The following is a 20,146-nucleotide window of genomic DNA, read 5'->3' on the forward strand; positions in this document are numbered from 1 at the left end:
CTAATGTAGTACCATTATTCAAGAAGAGGAGTAGGGAAAAACCGGGGAACTACAGGCCAGTGAGCCTAACATCAGTGGTAGGAAAATTATTGGAAAAAATTCTGAAGGACAAAATTAGTCTCCACTTGGAGAAGCAAGGATTAATCAGGGATAGTCAACATGGCTTTGTCAAGGGAAGATCATGTCTGACTAATTTGATTGAATTTTTTGAGGGGGTGACTAGGCGTGTGGATGAGGGTAACGCAGTGGATGCGGTATACATGGATTTCAGTAAGGCCTTCGATAAAGTCCCCCACAGGAGACTGGTCAAGAAGGTACGAGCCCATGGAATCCAGGGTGCCTTGGCACTTTGGATACAAAACTGGCTTAGTGGCAGAAGGCAGAGGGTGATGGTCGAAGGTTGTTTTTGTGACTGGAAGCCTGTGGCCAGTGGGGTACCACAGGGATCGGTGCTGGGTCCCTTGCTGTTTGTGGTCTACATTAATGACTTGGATATGAATGTAAAAGGTATGATCAGTAAGTTCGCTGATGATATAAAAATTGGTAGGGTGGTAAATAGCGAGGAGGATAGCCTCAGTCTGCAGGACGATATAGATGGGTTGGTCAGATGGGCGGAACAGTGGCAAATGGAATTTAACCCGGAAAAGTGCGAGGTGATGCACTTTGGAGGGACTAACAAGGCAAGGGAATACACAATGAATGGGAGGACCCGAGGCAAGACAGAGGGTCAGAGGGATCTTGGTGTGCAAGTTCACAGATCCCTGAAGGCGGCGGAACAGGTAGATAAGGTGGTAAAGAAGGCATATGGGATACTTGCCTTTATTAGCCGAGGCGTAGAATATAAGAGCAAGGAGGTTATGATGGAGCTGTATAAAACACTGGTTAGGCCACAGCTGGAGTACTGTGTGCAGTTCTGGTCGCCACACTACAGGAAGGATGTGATCGCTTTGGAGAGGGTGCAGAGGAGATTTACCAGGGCTGGAGCGCTTCAGCTATGAAGAGAGACTGGGAAGATTGGGTTTGTTTTCCTTGGAGCAGAGGAGGCTGAGGGGGGACATGATTGAGGTGTACAAAATTATGAGGGGCACAGATAGGATGGATACTAAGGAGCTTTTTCCCTTCGTTGAGGGTTCCATAACAAGGGGACATAGATTCAAGGTAAAAGGCGGGAGGTTTAGAGGGGATTTGAGAAAGAACTTTTTCACCCAGAGGGTGGTTGGAGTCTGGAACTCACTGCCTGAAAGGGTTGTGGAGGCAGGAACCCTCACAACATTCAAGAAGCATTTGGACGAGCACTTGAAATGCCATAGCATACAAGGCTACGGACCAAATGCTGGAATTTGGGATTAGAGTAGACAGGGCTTGATGGCCGGCGCGGACACGATGGGCCGAAGGGCCTCTATCCGTGCTGTATAACTCTATGACTCTAAGTAAGGGTAAATTTATGTCTAAAGAGAAAAGTCAAGGCTGTAGAGCAGAGTGCATCAGGAAGGGACAGTTTAACAAAAGTAATAGGGCATTAGTGACTAAGGTTACATCAGGGAAAAATAGTAAAAAGTTAAAATTAAAGGTGCTATAGATGAATTAATGGCACAAATGGAGATAAATGGGTTTAGAACATAAGAAATAGGAGCAGAAGTAGGCCATTTGGTCCCTCGAGCCTGCTCTGCCATTCAGTAAGATCAAGGCTGATCGTCTACCTCAACTACATGTTCCTGCCCTAACCCCATATCCCTTGATTCCCTCAGGAGAACATAGTAGCCATTACTGAGACGTGGTTGCAGGGTGACCAAGGTTGGGAACTAAATATTCCAGGGTTCGTGACTTTTAGAAAAGGTAGGCAAAATGGAAAAGGAGAGATGGTAGCCCGGATAATAAAGGATGAGATAAAGACAGTAGTGAGAAAGGATCTTAGCTCAGAAAATCAGGATATAGAATCAGTATGGGTGGAGCTAAGAAATAACAAGGGGCAAAAAACACTGCTGGGAGTAGGTAACAGGCCCCCTAACAGTAGTTGTCGTGTTGGACAGAGTATATATCAGGAAATTAGAGGAGCATGTAGAAAGGGTAATGCAATAATCGTGGGCGACTTTAATCTTCACACACTGGGCAAACCAAATTGGCAAAAATAGTTCGGAGGACGAGTTCATGAAATGCATTTGAGACAGTTTTCTAGAACAGTATGTAGAGGAACCAACCAGGGAACAGACTATTTTAGACCTTGTATTGTTTAATGAGACAGTGTTAATTAGTAATCTTATAGTTAAGGATCCTCTGGGGCAAGAATAAAAACTCCACGGGAAAAGCGATCCAACCGTGGCTAACTAGAGAAGTTAAGGATAGTATTAGATTAAAAGAGGCTTACAATGTTGCCAAAAAGAGTAGTCAGCCTGAGGATTGGGAGGGTTTTACAAATCAGCAAAGGATTACCAAGAAATTGAAAGAGGGAAAAAATTAAATATGAGAGTAAACTAGCAAGAAATATAAAAACAGATTGTAAGAGCATCTACAAGTATATAAAAAGGAAGAGATTAGCAAAAGTAAACGTGGGTCCCCTAGAGGCAGAGACAGGAGAAATTATAACGGTGAATAAGGAAATGGCAGAGATGTTAAACAAATATTTTGTATCTGTCTTCACGGTAGGAGACACACAAAACATACCGGAAATAGTGCGGAACCAAGGGTCTAATGAGAGTGAGGAATTTAAAGCCATTAAGATTAGTAAAGAAAAAGTTCTAGAGAAATTAATGGGACTAAAAGCCAACAAATCCCCTTGACCTGATGGCCTACATCCTCGGGTTTTAAAAGAGGTGGCTGCAGAGATAATGAATGCATTGGTTTTGATCTTCCAAAATTCCCTAGATTCTGGAATGGTCCCAGTGGATTGGAAGGTAGCAAATGTAACCCTGCTATTCAAGAAAGGAGGGAGAGAGAAAACAGGGAACTACAGACCAGTTAGCCTGATATCAGTAGTAGGAAAAATACTAGAATCTATTATTAAGAAGGTGGTAATGGGGCACTTAGAAAATCGTAATATAGGCAGAGTCAACATGGTTTTATGAAAGGGAAATCGTGTTTGGCAAATCTATTAGAGTTTTTTGAGGGTGTAACTAGCAGGGTTGATATGGGGGAACCAGTGGATATAGTATATTTGGATTTTCAAAAGGCATTCGATAAGGTGCCATATGAGGTGGTTGCACAAGATTAGGGCTCATGCGATTGAGGGTAATATATTAGCATGGGATTGAGGATTGGTTAACGGACAGAAAACAGAGTAGGAATAAATAGGTCATCTTCAGGTTGGCAGATTGTAACTAGTGGGGTGCCGCAAGGATTAATGCTTGGGCCTCAGCTGTTTACAATATATATCAATGATTAGATGTGGAGACCGAGTGTAATGTATCCAAGTTTGCTGACGATACAAAGCTAGGTGAGAAAGTAAGCTGTGAGGAGGACACAGAGTCTGCAATGGGATATAGGCAGGTTAATTGAGTGGGCAAGAAGGTGGCAGATGTAGGGAAATGTGAAATTATCCACTTTGGTAGGAAGAAAAGAAAAGCAGACTTTTTTAAAAGGTGAGAGTCTAAGAAATGTTGGTAGTCAGAGGGATTTGGATGTCCTTGTACATGAATCACAAAGTTAACATGCAGGTACAGCAAGCAATTAGGAAGGCAAATTGTATGTTCGCCTTATTGCAAGGGGGTTGGAGTATAAGAGTAACGAGGTCTTGCTGTAATTATATAGGGCTCTGGTGAGGCCACACCTGGAGTACCATGTACAGTTTTGGTCTCCTTACCTGAGGAAGGATATACTTGCCTTAGAAGGGGTGCAACGAAGGTTCACTAGATTGATTCCTGGGATGAGAGGTTTGTCCTGTGAGGAGAGGTTGAATAGAATGGGCCTATATTCTCTGGAGTTTAGAAGAAAGAGAGGTGATCTCATTGAAACGTATAAAATTCTTAGAGGGCTTGAATTAGGGCTCATCATCTCAAGATAAGGGATCAGCCATTTAGGACCGCGATGAGGAAAAATTTCTTCACTCACAGGGTTGTGAATCTTTGGAATTCCCAACCCTAGAGGGCAGTGGATGCTCAGTCGTTGAGTATGTTCAAGTCTGAGATCAATAGATTTTTGGACACTAAGGGAATCAAGAGATAGGGAATTGGACGGGAAAGTGGAGGTGAGGTTGAAGATGAGCCATTATCTTATTGAATGGCAGAGCAGGCTCGAGGGGCCGTATGGCCTACTCCTGCTCCCATTTCTTATGTTCTATTCGTCATATTTGTCATATTTCAATCTTAACGGTGTGTGTTCACAGACTTTTTGACTGTGGTGGATATCACACCTGAGCCTAGTCATATCCTCACCTGATGTTCACACTTGTGCACTTTCCAGCAAAGGTAACTGGATAGTGATTAGTTCAGAAACCCTGGCTGATTGCCCCTATCCCTCTAACTGAGACCAAATGTAGCCTCTGCGTGACCCTGGCTGCAATCATTGAACTCAAATAAACTGGGAATCAAACCTGATACAGCACAGTTACATGCATATTTTACCAACTGAGCTACTGATACAAAATATTAATGATGCATGAATCATTTTTTAGCTAACCAGCTCTATTGTTAAAACTCGGTATATCAAGGAAATAACGGCCCGGAAATTGCTCTTCATGTAACGGTGAAGCTAATAGGGCTCACCATTATTTCAGCAAAAATGGAAGAGGAAGTTCCAGAGGGTGCGCACACGTAGTAAAAGGCAGAAATCCGGAACTTGCTCTTCCTGATTCACCGGTGATCTGAATGCTTTGCGCTAAAGGGATCTCGCCGGCTGCAATCAACAGACCAATGCCAACTTGCTCTCCTGTCCAACTGGAAACTAATTAATCTCAACACAGAAAAGATACCCTGAATTTTTTAGGTCTAAACTAACTTTTAATGGTGTGGTATGTGTTGAAGACTGCCAAACAACCTCTCTGGCACTGAAAATTAACTTTTAAAAATGTAGAGTCTCACTGCTCCTGATTTTAATTGCTTTTGGACATTTAAAAAAGATTTAAATTGAAACTTTTTTTTACTCTTTTTTTCTGTCTCTTTTATCTCGGTCTTTTAATCTTACCCTCTCTTTATTTTGCTTTCTCTATCTCATTTTATAGAACATTTACTAACCTTATCGGGCATTTCCTAGTTTTTAGTCTGTGCGATTTGTGAATGAGTTTCACTTCCTGGTTCTCACAGCGTGACTTGCTTCAAGCTGATTGGTTGAGGGGACATAGAGATCCTTTCCCCACTCACACAGCCCGGGAAAGAAAGCTGCAGTTTTTTGAACTCTCATTTCAAGGACGTTGCAGCCAAAAAGAACGCGGTAAATTAGTGGGTGAGTTTAAATCCAATGAGTGGCAAGCACTGTTGGTTCACCGCTCAGAGCAATTTACGGGCCATTATGTTTAAGAAGATAGCGGGCTTGTGTTTTAATCGATTCAATTAGCACTACTGTTGATTTACAATAATTTTAGAAGCAAATAGGGTTTACCAGTTTTAAAAAAAAAACTTTCCTCTTTCAGATATTCTTTTTGGGGCACACTGATGGTAAAGAAAAAAAACTTTAATGGGAACAACATTGTCTCCATTGGAATTGCTAATACGAGAAGACCATCACTGACTCTGGTTGATCTGGATTTCCCCTGACTTCTTAGTGGAAACTGAACACATTTGGTTTCCTGATACATTTATCGGGGAAATAATGCTATTCACACTCAGATCTAAGTTCCACATTGTTATCAGAGCTTACCTGTTAGCACTGTGAACTGGAAAGGGAGGGGGGAAAGGAGCTTTACAACCACGTAGATTTCTATAGAAAGCATTTTACAAGGTGATCAATTAAGAGTGGACATAGAGTAGAGGGAAAAGGGATAATGTTGGGTTTCAGTGTGGTGATAGGAAACACATTAAAACAGAACACCTGGAAACAAAATCCTTGAGTTTCCATTGAAATCGTGATGTCTGTGCCATTGTACATGGTTTCATCCCAAATCTGGATTTTTCTTTAATAAACTTGCATTTAGAAGCTAATAGAGTTGATGTTTATAAAATTTGTGGATTTAAAAATTTGTGGAATTGAGTTGGGGGAATTGAGTGCGCTCATATTTCTCATCTTCAGCCCTTGTAATTCAAAAATTATACAATGGTTTCTAAAGGGACATGGTAACAAAAGGGAATCCTAATATATAAGGCTCGGTTTTTTTTTGCACAGCCTTTCAAAAAGGGTTATCTTACTTCAGCTACTTGCAGGTAAAGTTGCACTTTTTTGATGACTCTAATAAGTTATATATATGTAAACACTTGACAATATCTGCAGCATCCTTTATTACGCAGTTACTGTGTGTTGTAAACAATTCTACACTGCCAATATAAATGTTCGGTCTGTTGTATATTTATGTTTCAGTTGAAATTGATGCAGTCCGAATTAAATGTTGAAGAGGTTGTCAATGACAGAAGTTGGAAGGTAGAAACTGTTTTTGTTTTTATATTTCTCTTTATAGTGTTCACATATTGGAAAACAGAGTAATTGTATGGAAACTAATTTGTTATCCAAATGATTATATAGGCTGGCTAAATGAATTTTTTTTGTTGATGTCTAGATTAGTCTGGACAACAAAACTTTGGTTTGCAGTCCAAAGTACCCCCCAGCACAAATACTGACTAATAGTTTCACTGAATTCCTAACGATGAGTGAATAGAAAATCAAGATACATTTATCGGGGAAACAATGCGAGCAAAGGAGTCCCAAAATGAATAATGAAGCTATTATATGGTTAACTTGAACAAACAGCACTACAGTTCTGAGCAAGACCTCTGCTTTTTATCTGATAACAAATGTTTTAACACTGTTGGGTGCTCAGTATGTCCTCATCTCGTCACCTCAGCTAGACTTCTCATGATGTGGCTGAATAAACCTGTAGCTGGTTATCTATTGAACAAGATTTTTGAAAAATTTGTTCTGGATGTGGGCAATGCTGCCACAGCTATATTTATTGCCCACCCCTAGTTGCCCTCAGAAGATGGTGGTAGACCTTCACCATGTATTGCTGCAGTCCTTCGGGTGATGCTATATTCCACAATGGTGATAGGTGGGGAATTCAAGGATTTTGAGCCAACACCGATAAAGGAATGTGGTCGGTATATGTCCAAGTCAGGGTGGTGTGTGACTTGGAGGGGAACTTGCAAGTGTTGGTGTTCCCATAACATTGCTGCTCTTGTCCTTCTTGGTGGTACAGGTTATGAGACCAGGAAGTGCTGTCAAAGTAACCTTGATGAGTTGCTGCAGTGCATCCTGTAGATAGTATATACCGCAGCTCCAGTGGTGGACAGGGTGGTATTGAGTTTGCTGGCAAGGGTACTGATCAAACGGATAGCTTTGTCCTGGATGGTGCAGAGCTTCTTGAATATGGTTGCAGCTGTATCTGTCCTGGTGAGTATTCCATCAACCTCCTGACTTGAGCCTGGTGAAGACGCTTTATGCGATCAGGAGGTGAGCCACTCACCGCAGAATACCCAGCCTCTGCCCTGCTTGTTATAGGCAGAGTGTTGATATGGCTGATCCATTTCAGCTTCTGGTCAGTGGTGACTCTCCTTCCCCCAGAATGTTGAGGGTCTCAGCGATGGTGGTGCCATTGAAGGTCGGGGGAGGTGGTTGGGCTTTTTCCTGTTGGAGATGGTCATTGCCTGGCATTTATGTGGCACATGTTACCTGCCACTTGGCAGTCCAAGTCTGGATGTTGTTCAGGTCCTGCTGTATACTGGCATGTGCTGCTTCATTATTGAAGGAGTTGTGAATGCAGCCAAATACTGTAGAATCAGCAGTGAACAGCTCCACTCCTGACCTAATGATAGAGGGAAGGGCTTTAATGAAGCAGCTGAAGATGGTTGGCCAAGGACGCTGCCCTAAGGAACTACTGTAGCTGTGTCCTGCGGCCCTCCATGGCCTCATCCCTCCCTATCTCTGTAACCTCCTCCAGCCCTACAACCCTCCGAGATCTCGGCGCTCCTCCTCTTGCCTCTTGCGCATCCCCAATTTTAATCGTTCTATCATTGGCGGCTGTGCCTTCAGCTGCCTCGGCCCTAAGCTCCAGAATTCCCCCCCCCCCCCCCCCCCCCAAAACCTCTCCGCCTCCCTATCCTCCTTTAAGATGCTTCTTAAAACCCACCTCTTTGACTAAGCTTTTGGTCATCTTTCCAAACACCTCCTTATGTGGGTCAGTGTGAAATTTTCTTTGATAACACTCCTGTGAAGTGCCTTGGGACGTTTTACGACGTTAAAGGTGCTATATAAATGCAAGGTGTTGTTGTTGTTTGGCCTCTGACAAGCATGACTGTCTTCCTGCGTATCAAGTATGACTGCAGCTACTGAAGAGTTTTCTAGTTGACCTTAGTTTTGCTGGGGCTCCTTGGTGCCATAACTCGGTCGAATGCTGCCTTGTACTTGAAGGTGGCTTCTTTCACCTCTCCTCTTGCATCCATATTTTTGCGCTATAAATTTCTTCTCTCTTTTTCTGAATATATCAACTCGTGCTGGTGCACTGGACCTACTCTACTTCGCCCAATTTTCCACTCTTCATGCATGAGCTTAGACAGTGAGTGTAGACGTGCTATTTGACCATGGAGCATGTTGTAGCCAAGTCCAATCCTGTTCTTGCTCAGCATTCACACATTTTCCAGCTTGAGTCACTGGAGAGCAGTGAATTTGTTTATGGTTCTCCCCGGCACCCCCCCCCTCCCCCACACAAAATTCAGGACTACTGAGGCCATTTTGTAGCACCTCCATCGCCACCCTAGCTAGTCTATTAGCTATCAGTTCCGCATTGAGCAACTTCCTGACTGAGACATAGGAGGAGAAATCCATGACATTCTCCAATCTCATAATTGGAGTTGTGAAGGAAAATTTTAAAAGCTGGATGGGTGAATAGACCATAAGAGGTAGGAGCAGGAATAGGCCATTTGTCCCCTCGAGCCTGCTCCGTCATTCAATGAGATCATGGCTGATCTGATTTTACCTCACCTCCACTTTCCCGCCTTTTCCCCACATCCTTTGACTCCCTTGCTGATCAAAAATTTGTCTAACTCAGCCTTGAATGTATTCAATGACTCAGCCTCCACAGCTTTTTGGGGTAAAGAATTCCAAAGATTCATGACCCTCTGGGAGAAGAAATTCCTCCTCATTACCATCTTAAACGGGCGGCCTCTTATTCTGAGACTATGCCCCCCTAGTTTTAGATTCCCCCATGAGGGGTAACATCCTCTCAGCATCTACCCCTCAGAATCTTGTATGTTTCAATAAGATCTCCTCTCATTCTTCTAAACTCCAATGAGTATAGACCCAACCTGTTCAATCTTTCTTCATAAGACAACCCTTCCAACCTAGTGAACCTTCTCTGAACTGCCTCCAATGCAAGCATGTCCTTCCTTAAATAAGGGCACCAGAACTGTACAGTTGTAGCATGACTTCCCTGCTTTTATACTCCATCCCCCTAGAAATAAAGGCCAATATTCCGTTTGTCTTCCGGATTACCTGCTGCACCTGTATGTTGACTTTTCGTGTTTTATGTACGAGGACACCCAGATCCCTCTGTACTGCAGTATTTTGTAGTATTATTTGAATGGAGGAATATTTTGCTTTTTCATTTTTCCTCCCAAAGTGGATGACTTCACATTTTCCCACATTATATTCCATCTGCCAAATTTTTGCCCATTCGCTTAACCTGTCAATATCCCTTTGCTGATACTTTGTGTCCTCATTGCAACTTGCTTTTCCATCTAACTTTGTATCATTAGCAAATTTGGCCACAAGACACTCTGTTCCTTCATCCAAGTCATTGATATATATCGTAAATAGTTGAGGCCCCAGCACTGAGCCCTGCGGCACCCCACTAATTACAGATTGCCATTTTGAAAATGACCCTTTTATCCCGACTCTTTGTTTTCTGTTAGTTAGCCAATCCTCTATCCATGCCAGTATATTACCCACAACACCATGAGCTCTTATCTTGTGCAGTAATCTTTTATGTGGCACCTTATCGAATGTCTTTTGGAAATCCAAATATACTGCATCCATTGGTTCCCCTTTATCCACCCTGCCCGTTACTTCCTCAAAGAACTGTAATAAATTTGTCAGACATGATTTCCCCTTCATAAAACCATGTTGACTCTCGATTGTATTATGAGTCTCCAAATGTCCTGCTACTACTTCCTTAATAATGGATTCTAGCATTTTCCCAATGACAGATGTTAGGCTAACTGGTCTATAGTTACCTGCTTTCTATCTCACTCCCTTCTTGAATAAGGGTATTACGTTTGCGGTTTTCCAATCCGCTGGGACCTTTCCAGAATCTGGTGAATTCTGGAAGATTGCAACCAATGCATCCAATGAAGGAAGTAGAGTGGATAGAAATATGAAACAAATTTTTTAATTTATAGTTTTTTTTTTAAACTTTACTTTTTAAAGGTCTTCAATGAGCGCTGTGGAATTCACTACAAGCCTTCAAAGAGTCTGTGACCCTGAAGCACTGTGATGACAGGCCAGCCCTGCGTACATGTGGCTTGAGAAGAATGAATCAGATGAAAGTTGCTCAGAGTAAAGCGCAGTGGACCATTACAAGGACCGTTCATAGGTATAATAAGCAAAGGGTTTTGGATTTGACGGGCCTTTTATCATGGGGGAAACTACCAGTTCCAGTAATCACTTAAAACAGCCTGTAAAAATGCTTCTTACCAATTTAGTATGCTGCAAGTTTGCTGTAAGCTTTTCAAAAACATAATTATCCATTTTGAATATCTTAGATAAGACAGTTTTCATGCACGGTTTAAACTTTTTTTAAATTGCATAATGGAACAGATCATGTCAGTTATTGCTAAGGAATGTACCTTGAATGATCTCTGTTTTCATTACCTCATTTACTAGATTGTTTTTCCCTTTTGTCATGTGTAGGATTACTGGACAATTTGGTGATGTCACAGCAATTTTTTAAAAAAAGTTTATCTCTATTAAATTGCCCAATCCAAGCTTTATTTTGTAAAAAAAAAATCAGACTTGCTATTTGTTTCAATATTTCATTCATTAAAAAAAAAATGCCATTCTGAAAATAGCAAGAATCTGACTCCCATGCTGCACCATCGCTCAGGACTGGCTTGACAAGTTAAAGTGACAGGAAATACTAACTCATCTGCCAATCAGCCCGCTATTCAAATTAGTGCTACAACTGTATGTTTAAAATCTGATAATTAGATTGGTGCACAGCATTGAAAATCATGATGATTAAGCTACCCAATTTGTAGCAGCCTGAGAATTTAAGAAATTCCTAATTCAGATTTGACTGACCATTGTCACTGGAATTTGAATCTGAGGCATTCAGGCTAGGAATTAAGTGATTAAACACGAGGTAATTTAATTGTAAATAGCATTTTAACAACAAAGTAATCTGTTAAATTAGAATATTTTGCAAATCCTTCTGTCAGGTTGCCTAGTCTACATTTAGAATTATGTATATACAGGTTTTGTATCTGTCTTCAAAATCTTCATTTTTTTCTTTTACGAAGTTTGGTCTAGTTTACAATTTTAAAAATATTTCAATCCTCACAAAAGTTACTTATCTATTCCATGCAGTAGGGGGGGCAGGTTAGTCTTGACCACAGGACTCCCCGTATCTACCATCAATTTAGCTTCCAGTAAAGTCTGATGGGAGTTGTGTTTGCATGTGGATGAGATGTCAGGTTTATTTTTCTTGCTTGATGTGGAATGCCCAGGCAGCATAAAGTGTTCCATCTATGACCCTGACTGAGCACTGATTAAAGTATTTATTCTTCCTTGCAAGAAAAGGAATTGATCAGTTTCATATCTAACAGTGTTTTTCAGTAATTCCTGCCATTTACCTTGACTTCTAGTGTCACATGGGTGAATATGATCGGTGTAGTTCTAGATTTGTGTGCTTTAGTTGTGCTATATTCAAGTTTTTCTCCATTAAAGGGAATCAAAACCTAGGGGGTGAAGTCATTCCTTCCATTTTTTTCTGCTCTCACTTGCTACGTCAAAGCCACCCAGAAGCTCCTCCTAATAAAATCTGCCCTGTGTGACAACCCCATGCAGGGCAATACTTTTTTTTAAATGGTCATGAATTGCAGCTACATTGGGTAAAGGAACATTGATACTGCCTGTAATCACATCTGGAAAAGGGATTCTACTGGAACCTAAATGTCAACGATTCCATATTTTTGTAAAACTCAATCAACAGACTTTTTTTAAATCTAGAGAAAATGTAATTCTGTTCCTGTCTATTCATGTGTGTTTAAATATCAGACCTGTTCAGTTATGTGCAATCTAGAGTTTTTACTTCTGAAAACACACTGTGAAACAATGTTTTCTTTCCGGACAGTATGCCACATTAATAAAATCCACTGGTGCTTTTAATCTTGTGCATGTGTAGACATAATGCAGAAAGCACATCTTTTCCAAAGAGCTGTCATTATCCCCTCATAAAAATACAAACCCCAAAAGCAACATTACTCTCACTCTGAAGTTTTGTAAAAGGTTGCTTTTAAAGTTGCCAGATTGGCTGCTGGGAACATTTGAACGACAGCAAATAAGGCCGCAAGTTCCAGTGTTAACTCTTTAATATTTGGTAAGTTTCAGTTATTTTGTGTTTTGTTGGATTTGATGCTGTTGCGAATTAAACGGACAGCTGGGGACCGGCTTCCAACCCCTCAAAATGAACCCACATCAGGGTTGCCTTAGATCGGCTAAAAATAGGTGGTTATTATGAGGCTGTGTACATCATCAATCTGGTTGTCACTTCACTGGATAAATTTGATTTTGCTTTTTTTGAACCATCTAGCCTTCTGGGCAGCATGAATGAGTGGTTCTAGCAGATTCTATATTCAACGTTAAATCGAACAAGTGTTCAGTCCAGCCGTTCTTTATGGGAATTTGTGGTCACTTTAAATTGGCTACTCCACGGCTTATAAAAGAATACTGGAAAGTGGTCGGCAATGAACAAGCGATTAACCAATTAAGGGAATGTTCGATCTGGCTGAAGAACCCAGCTGTCTAGTCAGTTTCGCTTCTGGTCTCTTATCTTTGTGAGCGGAAATCACAGACCACAGTGGGTAACTAAAAGGACTTGAGAGGTAATCGTACTTTAACAAGGTGTAAATAGCTGCTTGAACTGCCCAAAATAGCCAGCCCCCTTAATACAGTTTAAGCAGCACCTTTGTAATTGACTCCTATAGTAAATGGTCACCATTTGCCCAATATAGGCGGCTGTCCAGGATAAACAGGGATAGTGTAAGTGGTGTGGACTATACTTTATCTCCAATCTAAGAGTATCCTTGTACTTGTGAAGTTTTGACACTAAAAGAACAAACTTTAATTTATATAGCACCTTTCATAACCTCAGGCATCCCAAAGCACTCTACAACCAATGAAGTACTTTTGAAACGTAATCACTGTTGTAATGTAGGGAAACGCAGTCAATTTGCACATAGCAAGATCCCACAAACAGCAATGAAATCATGACCACAATTTGTTAGTTGAGGGATAAATATCGGCCAGGATGGTGGGGGAAAACCCCTGCCCCTTCCCATAGTGCCATGGGATTTTTACATCCACTTGAGGGTAGATGAGGCCTTGGTTTAATGTCTCGTTCAAAAGATGGCACCTCCAACAGTGCTGCACTGAAGTGTCATCCTAGATTTATGTGCTCTATGCAGTAGCCATTCTTATGGCCTTTGAGCCAGTACAACAATTTGAGCAGTTTCATGCATACTTAGTGTGAAGTCCCAGGTTATGTAAAACACAATGCTGGCTGTTAAATACTTCCTTCCTCTCACCTGGATTTTAATATGAGCTCCAGCTTTATTCAATTACATTTTCAATGCCTATAACAGCTTTCAAACCACTAAACTGACATTTGAGGACTTACCGATTATTTTATTTTAATCATTGTATTCTGCAGAAGATCTAGAAAGCTACAAGGGGGTAACTGTTCCAATCCATTGGGAAGATCCATCGTTATTGAAGTTCCTGCCCCCTGCCAATATTTCACCCCCTCAAGCGTTGCTTTTAAAAAAATCCTTTATTTAACCAGCTGAAAGTGTATATGTGGATTCTTTAGGGGGTATTATAATTACCAATAAAACATACTTTCCAGAGCCATATGTAGAACAATATTTATTCATATTACTACTCCCTACAAGGCAGAGTGAACCAACGCAAGCAAATATTTGAATTTGTTTTCTACTGGGTATAATTGCCAGTAAACAGATAACAGGGTTTAGTACAAAAACAGATGCCTGCCTGTATTTTCATTATATGCATAGACTATTCAGAAAAAAGATAATTTCCAGCAGAATTGAGTGATTATAAAGTTTACAGTACTCTTTCCCCTTACAGCACAATCTCTCTTATTTAGATCTAATATGGAGTAAATACAGCCAATCTGAATTTCTGGCTCTTTGGACCTATTGGATCTATGCATTTTCCTGGATCAGTTAATTTGCTTTCCCAAACATTCTTGTAACTTTTGAATCAAATGTAATTTCCATCATAACTAAAAAGTTTCTATCCATTTAAAAACTATGAAAGGGGACAAGAAGTCATTATTTACTTGGTGAGTATCTCAGCTGGCAATGGAGGGGGGGGGGGGGCGTGGAGCAGGTAAGGAAAGAAGAAAAATCAAAATGAAAAGAATTAGCATTTTTAAAAAATCCATGAAAACAAAGGGAAATGCACTGTCCTCCCGGATGGGCACATAAAAACCCACGAGAAAGAAGAGTCATAAGCTGAGAAACTGCTTTTGCTCTGGCCTTGCACACTAAAATTAAGGCTTCTTGTTTTAAAAATAGGTTAATTCATCGTGTTGTGCTTTGTTGGCCTTTACGTCTGACAACTGCCGTTGAGCTCCCCTACAAGGAAGGTCTTCAAATACTTTTGCATGTAGATAGTCATCGCCACCAATGTGGATCTAAAAACAAACAAAAAACATGCTAGTGCAGGCCAAGTGGCTCTCAACCTACAGTGCAAGTATTCAATCCCTGGTAGGACATGCCTGTTTGTTTCTTCTCCCAGTGAAATACCACAGCAAATCCTCAACTCAAGGTCAAACTTACATTCTCCTATTCTATGTCATTGAGCGTTAATATTCTTACAATCACATTACCTCTTATTTAAAAAAAATAAACTTCACTTATGCCAAAGTTAGTGTACAGCGGTCAGACCAATGTAATCTGTCCTAGGATCATCCCTTCAAGAAATGAACGACCATTCCAGCTGCTTTGTCATACAACAAACATCCTAGTCACTTACGCCCTGAATGCAATTCCTCTCCCCCCTCTACCCCCTCCCAAGATTTCACGAAGCCACCAAATCTGTAAACAAAGCTTTGGACCTGATTTCCCAAAAATGAAGTCTTTAAAATGGAACTACTAAGCAATATAATGTAATTTTCATTTAGTGATCACTTACACCTATCCAATAGAGAAGACATTTATCTAGATGGATAAAACACTTTGATAAGCTGATCAACCAAGATTCTACCAACTGAAGTGACAATACCAATTTTGGTATGAAAACTAAATGATTAAAATGGAAAAAAACCTCAGCCTCAGACACTATAAAGATGACCACCCTTAATGTAAAGTTAACTTGAGGGGTGGGGAAGGGTGTACACCTCACCTCCCTTTCAAGGATAAAGCTACTGTAAATGTTAAACCATTTAGATTTATAGTCTTCAAATATATGGGGAAAAATTATATTCATTTCTGCCACAGGCTCATACTATCACTATCCAAGTTTCTGAGGGGCTACAGAAGTATCCAGTCACCCTGCACATGAGCTTAATAATGTGCAGTTCTGGGAGTGTTCAAGTTACTCGCTCATAATAGACCCCATTTCAAAACATTTGAACCACTAGAAGGATAAACTCACTTTAATGAAGTAGTTGGTTCCAGATACAAGCTGAGTCTTGAAGGCTTTGACAACAAACACAACAAATGTTTTATTAGTGTGTTCTTCAATCTTAGACTTCATCTGCAAAATACAAATAAAAGGGAGTCTCAAGAACTTCAGAACAACTTGTATTTATATATAGTGCCTTTAATGTAGAAAAAATGTCCCAAAGCACTTCCAGAGGCATAATCAAGAAACTGATAGAACCAAAGAAAGATATTAGGAGTAAAGAACAAACTTGCATTTATATAGTGCCATTTGGGACCTCGATGTCCCAAAACAGTTTTACAATCAATGAAGTACTTCTGAAGTGTAGTCACTTAACCAAAAGCTAGGTCAAAGAGTTGGGTTTTAAGGAGGGTCTAAAAGGAAGCGAGGGGAGGTGGCAGAGCGGTTTAAAACAACAACTTCCATTTATATAGCACGTTTAACATAGTAAAAAGTCCTAAGGCACTTCACAGGAGTGTTATCAAACAAAATTTGACACCGAGCCACATAAGGAGATATTAGGACAGGTGATCATAAGCTTGGCCAAAGAGGAAGGTTTTAAGGAGCGTCATAAAGGAGGTGGAGTGGTTTAGGGAGGGAATTCCAGAGCTTAGGACCTAGGCAGCTGAAGGCGCGGCCGCCAACGATGGAGCAATTAAAATTGGGGATGCACAGAGATCTGAGGGTTGTAGGGCTGGAGGAGGTCACAGATAGGGAGGGGTGAGGCCATGGAGGGATTTGAAAACAAGTATGAGAATTTTTAAATTGAGACGTTGCTGGACCGGGAGCCAATATAGGTCAGCAAGCACAGGGGTGATGGGTGAACGGGACTTGGTACGAGCTAGGATATGGGCAGCAGAATTTTGGATGAGCTCAAGTTTATGGAGGGTGGAAGATAGGAGGCCAGCCAGGAGAGCATTGGAAGAGTCAAATCTAGAGGTAACAAAGGCATGGATGAGGGTTTCAGCAACAAATGAGCCGAGGCAGGTGTAAGAATCCCCTCAGAGGTCACGAAAACGGCAGAGCCTAGGTCTCACAGCAGTGATCCTGTGGGAATCTCTACAATCTAGAAAAGTCTGACACAAACCAAATTGGAACGGTTGAGTGCTTTATTTAGAAGAACAGAGTCAAGTACGCACAGAGCAGTAAACATTGATTTATACTGAACGACGAAGGCAAAGCTCACCCGGGTGGTGTTCAGGGCAGAATTGTATTCTGGCGCCAGCGCAGTTATTCCGGACTGTTGCACCATTTCTCTACAAAAAGCATGAGTTTTGGGCTCATCTTTATAGTAGAAATGATGCCTGATCGACAGGCATTAACCCATTCAGGTTACTTTCCCCTATCTCTAATTAGAGTGGGCCAGTGGAGCACTGCCAACAGTGGGCCTTGGGGCTGATGAAATTCACATACCCAAGGGTTACCTCCTTCTAAGTTGGAGACCATTAATCTTTCTTTGTTCAATTTTCTTGCAGACCCTGCAGTTTTTGTACAACTGTTAAGCACGTAGCCATGTCTGTTTCCAGACATCGGCCTCTGAGTTACTGTCTTGTCAAGGCGGTGCTTGGCACCTGCTTGCCCTCCCTATCTCTAACTGGGAGGACAACCTGTCTTTTCCCAGACCTACAAGACTCTCTTCGGTTCAAGAAACTTACAAAGAAACATTATGCTTATGAATGTATTAGAGGTATCCAAAAGCATATGCAACTGCATTAATTATAATATGGTTCAAGCTACTGAAGGCTATCATGATTGAGTTTAAATCACACTCATTTAAATCACACTTCATTTATATGACCAAACTAACTACACAATTGTTTGTTCAACATTCTAATCAAAGTTCATCGACCTGAAACGTTGGGCCAGAACTCAAGCAGAGGCAACGCTCGCTGCAGCTTCTGCGAATTAAAATCAACAAAAATACTTACTGCGGGTTCAGTGGCGTCGACTTGCTTGATTTCAAACATTAAAAAAATTGTGCACTATCAACTCAGCCTCTGAGCAGCATGAACTGATGCGCGTGGAACAGTCTGTCAGAATAGATGACACGCCCACAAAATCTGTCAGGAAGAGAAGTCACGCCCACAAAATCTGTCAGGAAGAGAAGTCACGCCCACAGATTCAGGCTGCATTGCTGAAGCAAGCAAGCAGACTTCATTCATTTAAAGTTAGTATTCTGGATGTCATTGTAAATAAAAAATATAATTTTTTTTTAATAAAAGGTCAAAGAAATAATTGAATTAAATTAGAGACAGAATGGAAAAATAAATTTTTAAAATTTTTTTTAATGACTAAAGACTATTGAAATAAGGAGTAATGAGACTCCACGTTTTTAAAAATTTAATTGTTTAGCAGTCATTAAGACCAACTGCACTTTTAAAACTTAGTTTAGACCTGGTATTTTTAAGTGTTCCTGTTTGGTGCCGTAATTAATTACTTTCCAACTGGGTAGATGAGCAAGTTTGCGATTTTTCAATGATTTCTCTGATTGCACCGTGTGATGGCCCTTTAATTCAAAGCTGTTAAATCGCCAGCAAACCAATAGGAGAAAGTTCACAATTTCTGCATTTTAGTGTGCATGTGCTAACATGGGAACTTGCTCCTTCAATTCACCAATAAAAACAGGGAGCGCTGTTGAGCTCCTCCGTTATTTCGGGAGCAAATTCTGCCCTGTTAACTCTTCCTCCAGGAGATGCTGCCTGCCTTGTTGAGTATTTCCAGCATTTTCTGTTTTTATACTAAATAAATGTTAAATGTTTGTGGTTACATATTGAAATGCAGTATAAAGAAGGTTAACTGTGATTAAACATAATTAAATGAAGTATAAACATACACACAGAAACAGAGGGTTTCATTTCCCTTCACAGGGGTAGAGACAGCTGATGGTACAGAGTTGGAAGTAGGCAGTTTTGAGTTTAGGTAGGGAATTCCAGAGTGCAGGACATAGGCAGCTGCAGGCATAGCTGCCAATGGAGGCAAGAGGCCAGTCAGAGGAACGGAGAGCTTGGAGTGGAGGATGTAGGGCTGGAGAAAGTTAGAGATAGGGAAGGGTGAGGCTATGACAAACATTTAAGTGTAAAATGCATATTTTAAATCTGAGGAGCCAGTGTACATTAAAATTTCTTCTCTACAAATGCTGATTGGCCTGGTGGATAATCCCAGTATTTTCTGTCTTTATTTAAATAGGACCCCAGTATTTTGGGCTTATTAAAATGATTAGGGTCCCCAACATTACAAACTTTACCTTGCAGGAGTTATTGCCTAAAGGAGAGGAGGGGTGAAGTTTAAAGTAATAACTTTTTTAAAATGAAACGAAGAAAACTAATTACACCATCTAGAATTTTAAATTTCGCCATTGCCTTATCCCTGCCGACCTCTAACCTTAAGCCACTACACCCACCTTGTTCGGTTCCGCTCTCTACCACGTCCTCTCCTCCCACCCATTGGCAGGTGTGCTGTACTCAGCCCGATCCTATTTGGAATTCCTTCCCTAAATTCATCTGCCTCTTTGAACAGGCTTTTGGTCACTAATATTTTCTTCTTGGGCTCGACTTCAATTTTTCCTCATACCCGAGTTAAGCACAGGGCGTTTCTTTTTTTAAAAAAAACATTAAAGACATATAAATCCAAACTGATCCGGCAGAAATCTCATATATAAAAGAAACATTGTTTCTGCAAAGATTATACTCACGGAATCAGCAATCTGCTGAAGTTCCGGGGTAGGAGATTTCACATCACTTATACCTCCACAATACATCTTTTGTTGGTTCATGTGTTTCTATCTTTGTAGACAGTCTCTGACTATCCGAGTGACGATACAACGTTACAACTCAATGTATCAATTCCAGACTGTTAATACCGCCCTCACACGCACTTTTGCCTCATTCGCAAATACCAATCCTACAGAGGGGAGACTGTTATTGTTACTGTGAGTCCAAGCACTTCAACTGCAAAGTTTAAAAACAAGAAAAAAGTAAACATAGTATGATTTAATGATATCTTATATAAAAATCAAATGCATCTTCAAAAATAATAATTGATTCGATTATATCTGAATATTCATATCCTGTCCCCCCCCTCAAACATCTGAGTACTTAGTCGCTACCATTTGTTTTGTTCAGAATGGCGGCCGCCCTGGATTGTAATCGGAGGCACCGTCCCAGAAATT

General features: G+C 40.8%; 2 protein-coding genes across 3 annotated transcripts in view; one reads left to right on the forward strand and one right to left on the reverse strand.

The window, feature by feature from the left end:
* mix23 (mitochondrial matrix import factor 23) overlaps window positions 1-12,456 on the forward strand; it is a 32,547-nt gene extending 20,091 nt beyond the window's left edge. For both annotated transcript variants that reach the window (XM_067992993.1, XM_067992992.1), the window contains 2 exons: window positions 6,442-6,501; window positions 10,498-12,456. In XM_067992993.1, the coding sequence (XP_067849094.1) occupies window positions 6,442-6,501; window positions 10,498-10,548 (111 nt within the window). In that variant the 3' untranslated portion in view covers window positions 10,549-12,456. The remainder of the gene's footprint in view (window positions 1-6,441; window positions 6,502-10,497) is intronic.
* Window positions 12,457-14,201: 1,745 nt separating this feature from the next.
* Window positions 14,202-19,879, reverse strand: LOC137327314 (cystatin-B-like). The gene is made up of 3 exons (XM_067992994.1): window positions 19,670-19,879; window positions 15,970-16,071; window positions 14,202-15,007 (listed from the first exon to the last, which is right to left on the reverse strand). The coding sequence occupies exons 1-3, from the start codon at window positions 19,748-19,750 to the stop codon at window positions 14,879-14,881; spliced, it is 312 nt and encodes a 103-aa protein (XP_067849095.1). The 5' UTR covers window positions 19,751-19,879; the 3' UTR covers window positions 14,202-14,878.
* Window positions 19,880-20,146: the final 267 nt, after the last annotated feature.

Source organism: Heptranchias perlo, chromosome 11 (assembly GCF_035084215.1).
Source record: "Heptranchias perlo isolate sHepPer1 chromosome 11, sHepPer1.hap1, whole genome shotgun sequence".
Lineage (NCBI taxonomy): Eukaryota > Metazoa > Chordata > Chondrichthyes > Hexanchiformes > Hexanchidae > Heptranchias > Heptranchias perlo.